At 36.4% G+C, this 8,305-nt stretch overlaps 1 protein-coding gene and 1 long non-coding RNA gene across 2 annotated transcripts; both read right to left on the reverse strand.

The window, feature by feature from the left end:
• Positions 1 to 347: 347 nt before the first annotated feature.
• On the reverse strand, positions 348 to 4,201 carry LOC112567780. The gene is made up of 3 exons (XR_003099882.1): positions 4,072 to 4,201; positions 3,571 to 3,706; positions 348 to 3,378 (listed from the first exon to the last, which is right to left on the reverse strand). It is a non-coding gene; the product is annotated as an uncharacterized LOC112567780 (long non-coding RNA).
• An 837-nt stretch (positions 4,202 to 5,038) lies between these two features.
• On the reverse strand, positions 5,039 to 8,305 carry LOC112568562. Its single transcript, XM_025245892.1, has 6 exons — positions 8,219 to 8,305; positions 7,235 to 7,417; positions 6,895 to 6,973; positions 6,431 to 6,565; positions 5,637 to 5,825; positions 5,039 to 5,142 (listed from the first exon to the last, which is right to left on the reverse strand). The coding sequence occupies exons 3-6, from the start codon at positions 6,971 to 6,973 to the stop codon at positions 5,039 to 5,041; spliced, it is 507 nt and encodes a 168-aa protein (XP_025101677.1). The 5' UTR covers positions 7,235 to 7,417; positions 8,219 to 8,305.

Consider the following 8,305-nt stretch of genomic DNA (forward strand, 5'->3'; position numbering starts at 1 on the left):
CATTAGCAAGATATAAGATACATGCATGCGAGCGTTTAAGTGTTTCTCAAAACGCCTATCTACTTACATTAATAGTTCCATTATATCAAATTAGGAAATACGTTTGATAGATGCATAGAATTATTCCGAGATTCCGTAGATATTCACTCTCCAAATTGTAAAGGCAACAAATGAATGATTTGTACATATAACTTACACCTAGTAAGATAAATTCTGATAAACGATAAAATAGAAACAGTGACATGTTCGATATTATCAAAGCATCTCACCATGTTTAAAAAAATAATACGGATTTTTGTCACTATGACAATTGGTCAAAATATAATATAGAAAGGAAATTTTAAAAAATTAATAGTATACGAATAATGAATGTAACCAATGACAAACATGTCACTAATATTACCTTTCTTCTTTTATAATGGTCGTGCTACATTATAGATAAAAATATTGTACTACTGAAAATTCTAAAGCTTAGCAGACTGTGACAAAATCTCGATCCTTAAATTGGCCATTAAGGAGGGGAAGTAATTTAATTTCAATGTTCTTGTTTTTCTGAATATTTTTGTTGAAAGTGTGTGACATGAAGTGTCCATAAATGTAGTTTAAAAGATAACTGCTCATCTAGTTCTATATAATTACATTTTTGATGTGACATTCAGACGTCCGATTTTGCGAGGACAAAAAAGTTACTCAGTACTACTATTACACAAACCCACAGGACTGGTTCATTTGTACTCTTTATTCATAGATTTCAAAAGGAAACTTAGAAGCCTATTTAACGGGAAATATATTTCACGATCTGTGACAACCATCAGATTCCAAAACATTTATATTTATAGGAGATAGGCTTTTTATATATTTAAAGTGCTCATAGAGATAAAATTATGCTTCTCTTTCGCCTGTAGACACGTCTTTGAAGAGGGGAGGTAATTTACAGAACATACATTAAACTTTAGTGTTTCAACATTGCTTGTAGAGATCACCATTAATCACCGTGTTTTATTTTGTAATAGCAGTGACACTGTGACCCCAAAAAAAAGATTTTATGGGGAGTCATCGCACAAAAGGTGAATGCTTGTGGGTTGGCACAGTGAAGTCCCCTGAATGCAAAGACAAATGAAGAAATTGAAATGTAAATATTTACAAATATATCCTGAGTTCAGACAAAGGTTGTACTGAATTCGTTACATCATTACACTGATAACACAGATGATGTATTATTTAACGATTTGAAAGCAAGGGACTATATAGTATACACACACACACCAAGCTTCTCTCGATGGAGGAGTTCATTGCATTTACAAAGTGTCTACACACATGCTAAACACAGAGTGGCATTTGGAGAGGGCAACATTGTAGTTTATGTTGAAAACTGGTGAATACATTAACTGAACATAGTTATTTAAACACACAAAATATTATGAAATTGACAAATAACAAACATTATTAATGCCAGATGTTAATTAGAAATCGTTAAGTTTCAAAGCAAGTGCTCACATACAAAACAAAGTGAAACATTGTAAAAGAATGATTGGCTTGATAAAAAAGTAATTCCTACATCTAACACCACACCCTTCGCACACACACACACACATACACATCTTTCACTTTCTATTCAGCAGTTGAAATGATAAAGGAAATGTTTTTGTATATATATATATTGATTCTGCATTTTGGCATAGCATAAGGTTTGCCTGAATTTAATAAAACAAGTTCTCTTGCAGCGACATATTTAGACATCACTAAATGCCAATTTCCTGACAATTTACTAATTGTAACAAAAACCCAAATTCCTCTGCTTGATACCAATGATCTTACAGCTAACATGGGCAATAGTGTTCAAACTGTTTCTATCATGGACAGACAAATACAGCATTTGACATCTTTAACCAGTGCTTGTATTTGTGGGATTTCATTTCATAACCTTTTACTTAGTCTTCAAAAATTCTTGAAGAAATATTTTGTGTAATCTAGCTCTACTTGGTTCATCTCTTATGTCTTGAACTATGACCTTAGTTCATGTTTTTCAGGGTGTCGCCAGTTTCTGAAACCTATGATTGAAGAATCTTTATTTTTTCACCCTTTCAAGGCTATTGAGATATTTAAAAATTATATATATATATACACACGAATTACCGTATATCTTATAAGCAATCTCCCTAGCTCACACCTACACACACCCTTTTAAACCCCTTCTCGGGTCTACACATATACGGGGCCAGCTCTGTCTTTCTGTGTAGTCCTTCCAGGCCCGTTCTTAGCCCCCGCGGGGCCCGAGGCAAAGGGCATGTGCGGGGCCCTCACGCCACGACTGACTACACTTCCATATGCCTAGTTACCATATCAATCAAAAGCGCGGGGCCCTAGGCAGATGCCTCGTCCGCCTGCCCCTAAGCACGGCCCTGAGTCCTTCAACACAGTCCAGGGTCCTGACTGATGTGTTCGCTGAAGTCTGTTGAGGATTGTTTCGTAGTCGGCGTCCGAGTCAGCTCAACAGGAGCTCAAGTGAACTAAGAACCAGAGAACATAGGACTAACCCAAGCGTCCCTCCTCCCGAGTCCCGTCTAGTCTCGATGGACAGATGATCCGCTCTGATGTCGTGCCGAGAAGTGTCCTGCTGGTCCTCAGTTCCATATTTTACTTCGTGCATTCGCTCGACACATACACCGAGGGATGCCATTCGTCACTCACCCACCAGCCAATCAAGTAGCCAGCATCGACAAGACAGCATCATATCGAAGTTCCACCCCGACGTGGTAGACAGGTGACTAACGCCCACTCCCCGTCAACCTGGCGAACAGGTGAGTCCCTGAGGTGTCACTCTCTTCATACAGGTCACTAACATCTCTGCCAGCAAGCTGGTCGAGCTTGGCTGCTGTAACCACAATTATTGCTGTCTCCCATTTTTGCGCTCCGACCTCAGATTACACATCTACACTGGCATATACCCTCCCTTTTCTACATGATGGGCCTCAGGCTTGTAAACACTTCACCCTAGACACTAACTGTTACTTCCCCATTTAAGTTATCACATGACAACCAGGGAACATTCTAACACAACTTTCCATAAATATTTACAATTTGTGTAAACATTCATCCCGCAATAAGTCAACACTGTCTCGGGCGTATGAAATGACTCTTAGAACGAATTTGCCCTGTGATGTATCACGTGGTTCACGAGTGCACAAGTTAGTGCTTTGCCTAAGAACTTTTCTGGAAACTTCGTTACCCATGATGGGGTCAAATGTCTGAAGTCTACAGTAAAGTGCACATTCAGCATAACAGTTATCACTGTGTGGTGAGGTTGTATAATATTTCACTTTGTCACACTACAGATGAACCCGAGGCTGAAGATCCGGGAAACCACAGCTGTCTGAGCTGTAATGTAAAAAAAAAAACCATTTCATTTGCTGTCTTTTATGCAAACAAAATATTTATTATTGTATCATAATAATAAAAATTGTTAAGAAGAGAAAGAAGGGTATACTGTCAATCACTAAGAAGACGTATATCACCAAATTTATGTCTTATTTTTATCCCTGTGTTTGACAAACATAGGAGGTCCTGTACCTTCTCGACACATGTCCATTTTCTGTGGTCATTCTTCTCCGACTCAGTCAAACATGTTGTCGTTTCTTGGGGTGTCTTTCCTACAGAGTCGGACGTGGTATTGTTGCCTTCAGGTCCTTGCCTTGGCTTTCTGCACCTGATTAAATGATGAGATGCTTAAAGTTTGACATCTGAAGCAGTATGAGTGAAACTAAAGGTGTATCTGGTAAAAGCCATGAGTACTTCTCAATGTATGGGTTATAGTTTAGGGTAGGCTTTATGTATAACCTTGGGTTTATCAATCTTTCCTATCTCTTTTTTCTCTCTCTCCCATAACATTTTTTCTCTGAATCTATAAAAGTGTTTTTCATGATGCATGATATCATCTGTGTTTGAAGTTGTCTACATTACACTCGCAGACCAAGACGTTTTTGAGATGAAACTATTTAAGAACAAACCATTTGAAGATAATTTCAAAATGTTTTGTACATTATAATCTCAAAAATGAAGACTACAACTTACATTTTAATCCAAAGGAGAATACCAACACCAACGACTAAAAGTATCACAAAGCCTCCAATAACAGCGCCGACAATAGTGTTGTCAATTGCTTCATTGACTGTGTCTGCAAGTACAACATCATGTAAGAACCAGTCTCATCATCAGGTGAAGTGGGTTCAATCTTCAACCCTTAAAGCCTACAGGGATGCGAACTGCTTTTGTAACGGCTGAGTGAAGCTAATTTTAATATATATTTTTCAAAACTCTGGATAAATGTCTGATCTCGAGATCAATGCCTTTAATTATCGATTATCCACAGGCTCATAAGAGATCAATAGGCGTTAGGGCTGTACATGGATAATTTATACTGTGAAGGCCTCAGACAATGGGGCAGCTGGGTCCACATGCTACTTGGGTACATCTGTGTACAAATATGACCAGGAATTTGATGTCTGTGTATGAGACTTTTGTAGCCCCTTCCAAAACAAAAACCACCAAAAAAAAAAAAAAAGACACAAAAAAACCAAAAAAACCAAAAAACAGAAACAACAACAACCCACCCACCCCAAAAGAACAAAAACAAACAGAAATTGGGTATTTTCATAAATTTAGCAATGAACTTTTACACAGTTATTAGAAAAATATTTCGTACCTGACAAGACACTGACCTGCTGTTAATCACTAATTTAGTATTTTGCTCAGTCTTGTTATCGTTTGCTAAGCTGACTTGAATAAACCGTTTTATGGTAACAAACTAAATTAATTGAAAAAATTATAAATTGAATTGAAATTAAAATAGTAACAAATCAAAATAATAGAAACCTTCACATTTGTGCATTTGTGTGTGAAGAGGAGGGTGGGTGTCAGTGTGAGGTGAACCAGAGCGTCTCCGCTAGGAGCACATCAAACACTGACCGTTGACCTCCTGTATTGTATATCATTGATGACTATTATTATTTCTATATGCCTGTCTCTATACTCTTTCATTTCACTTAACACTATTCTTGCTGTCTCCCAGAGTCACAAGGTACTTGCCTCCGCTTGTAGTTGTGCTGACACTCTGATTGAATTGGTCAGGAGTATTTCTTTTGTCTGTTGCAGTAAAAATAAATGTCAGAAATAAGACATTTAAAAAAAAATATTTCCCTATTATATTATAATGAAATAACTACTTTTAGAAATATGTGTCAGGGGAAATACGAGGGTCAGGGCAAAATCTAAGACTGACCTGTGACATAATCATCTACTTTTTTGTTCCACACATTTCTCTATACACAAAAGACACAAATACAAAAGTAGCATCAATCGGAAAATTGTGCTATATAAACTGAAACATCATGAATAAAATCTTGACTATCATAAATCATATTGTGCACGTGTAATATAACTTATTATTTCAATCATGTATCCCTTAATGAATATATCTGTAGGGGCATCACAACATTGAACTCACTTGGTCTGTGTTAATGAACAACACAAACTATTGTGAGAATTGGGAATAATTTTAAATCATCAGCAAAATTATGTAAATAGCTACTGGTATTTATTAGTAAAGCCATTAAGAGTACAGTGCAATAAGTACTTACACTCAGAAACATTGCACTTAATGGATTGCTGATTTGCTGCATCAATGATGAATTGTCCAGAAGTCACGCATCTTGCTGTTGTGTTTATGAAAATAGAAAAGTTTGTTGGCATCCTTAACTCGCAAAAGTATCCTTTAGAAGGGTCGCAGTAAAATGTCTCCAGACTCCACTTACAATCTGCAATACCTTCTGAAACAAGCAAAAGGATGAACTCTTGACTTAAAATATTTAATCATTCTCAAAATATTTCATCAGCAATGACTAACATTTATTTTCTAGCATATATCCCTCATGTAGTTAACAATGATATACTAAAAGTCATGTGATGAGTAAAGTTTGCGCTTGTGTAACAGAGTTATGTTAATTATCTCCCTTAGGACAAGAGGATGCGACTTGTGTCAGTGCATGTGTGGGGATCAGGATGAGGTGGACCAGAGCGTCTCCGCTAGGAACACATCAACCACTGATCATTTTGATCTAAAACTAAATAATATTTTTTATATACAATTAATAAAACATGAGAGAAAAATAGTAGTCTGCTTAGCAACTGATCTTAATTTTTTTTTTTTAACCAAGATTTCGAAGATCTATTTTATCAGCTGTCTTTCCTCTAGTTTTCCTTTGTTTTGCTGTTGTCTATTTTCTTCGTTTCGATTTTAGTGATGTTACCTACATTTTCGATGACCATACCCATTTCTTTTTTAGTAAATCAATACACGATGTAGCTTTAACAAAATGTCTTGAATATGCTGAGTAGTTTTTATTGGAATGTATAAGTCTGGGTGTATGTATACCTTCTATCTGCTCTTGATTTTTGTATGAGACGAAGAGTTCGCTTTTCTCTTTAACAACATTTGTTTCGACAGTGCAGCTCACCCTCTTGACACACTCTCCATCAAACTCAATGCTGCATTTGCTGTCTGCAATTTCTGCAAGAAATTATTGGTAGAATTTTTGCACTATTATTGACTTCATTACATCAACTTATTAAAAGAAAAGCATACCCAGTTCTATTCACTTATATTAAAAAATATTCTACACTCGGATATGTGCTGTTTGCAACACTAAAGCGGTTGTAACAAGAACATGATTTAGTCTGACAGAAAGAGGAAGTGAAAAAAAATTAGCAATCTTATTGTTCAGGTCGATGCAGACACATGCTTGTATGCTTAGTGGATTCAATTTCACGAGAACAAGAAGATAAATGTTTGATTCAGGAAATAGTATAAACATCGCTTATTTCTTCTGAAACTAATACCTTGACTACGAGCTGCATTTAAAAGAAAGAAGACGAATATGATCCACATTGCCCCTCTCATTTTCTCCATTTTCAGCATCTGTAAGAAGTAGCATAGAAACAACAATTTACAAGCAGGGGCGTCAACAAAACTGACCTTTATAGCTAAATATTATTGAATTAAACAGAGACAAAATATGAGCCTGGCTGCCTTCTTGTTTGTATCTTCTTCTGCTCTTGTTTTTAATTGTTATTACAGTGCTAAAACTAACACTAGATCTTCACTGTAAAAAATATTTTACTTGAGACAGTGTGTGATTTTCCGTGTACAAATCGTTATAAAATTTTAAAAAAAACTTACGCTTGCTGTGACTTTCAGGTGATTTGTATGCCAGGAAATGGGAACTGTTGTCGATAGGCGATCACCTTGAGGTTAAGCCAGCAGGAAGGAAGGAGAACTGGTTCTGCAGGAAGACTTCTCACTGGTGTTTGAGATCAAAAAGACGATAGACCTCACGTTGACAAGTACCTGCTAGAACTGTGACTGGAAATGTGAGATATGGCGGCTAAAGACTATGAAAATCGGCCTAAGCCCTTTTGACGAAATTCTATTTTTGGTATCGGGAATTCCTTTTTGACTTATAGGACCTAAGCCGTTATTACTTGATGATAAATGACACTCCATTTCAAGCTCGAATATGATAAAATTCAAGTATGTTTTGCAGTTTACTGATCAATTTTCTATATGGGATTCAAACTATATTAAATACACATTACTTAAGCAAATCTCAATTATTATAAGCAAGGTTTCCTTGAGTGTGTCTTATCTGATTTTCTCTATTGTGTAGACATCAGCAAACATATTTTTCGGAAAAGGTTAACTAATATTTTCCATAATTAGATATTAAAATATCTCGATCGAGCTAATTTTCCAGTTAAAACACATGTTCTAAGCACCTTTTATAAGAACAGCGAATTCTAAGTCGATTATGCGTTATGGTTTTGCTTTGACTATATGCTCTCCCCATGATCACGTTTGTGTAAGAGAGCGAGGGACGGATACAAGAAAAAAAAATCAAATTTTCCTTTGTAAATACGAGCTCAACACTCCGCACGAAAGACTATACTAACGAATCGAAGGTAAATCGAACAAAATGCCACAGCAAACAGCTAGACTACGCCATGACAAATATTGAAACTATGCGTGGATGGAGACAGAACTGAGGACACGCATTTGCAGCCCTAATCCAAGTATTCTTTACCTAGTGAATTGATATTTTGATCTCCTAAAGTCCATTTTAGGTTCACTTTACTTTTGAAACCAAATATAACATAAAATTTGTACCTGTCAGAAGAAGGACACGTCAATAGTCGTGAAGGTCATAAAGGCAACTGAGACCTATAGCTCCTGCTGTTACCACCATGAGCGTAT

Source organism: Pomacea canaliculata, linkage group LG7, assembly GCF_003073045.1.
Source record: "Pomacea canaliculata isolate SZHN2017 linkage group LG7, ASM307304v1, whole genome shotgun sequence".
Lineage (NCBI taxonomy): Eukaryota > Metazoa > Mollusca > Gastropoda > Architaenioglossa > Ampullariidae > Pomacea > Pomacea canaliculata.

What these genes read in the sequence shown, in the direction of transcription:
- LOC112568562 (XM_025245892.1), bottom strand. Translation starts at nt 6,973, where the DNA reads ATGCTGAAAATGGAGAAAATGAGAGGGGCAATGTGGATCATATTCGTC. An exon ending in AAATGCAGCTCGTAGTCAAG is followed by an intron (nt 6,566 to 6,894) that starts GTATTAGTTTCA and finishes AATTTCTTGCAG; the next exon opens with AAATTGCAGACAGCAAATGC. An exon ending in AAATCAAGAGCAGATAGAAG is followed by an intron (nt 5,826 to 6,430) that starts GTATACATACAC and finishes TGCTTGTTTCAG; the next exon opens with AAGGTATTGCAGATTGTAAG.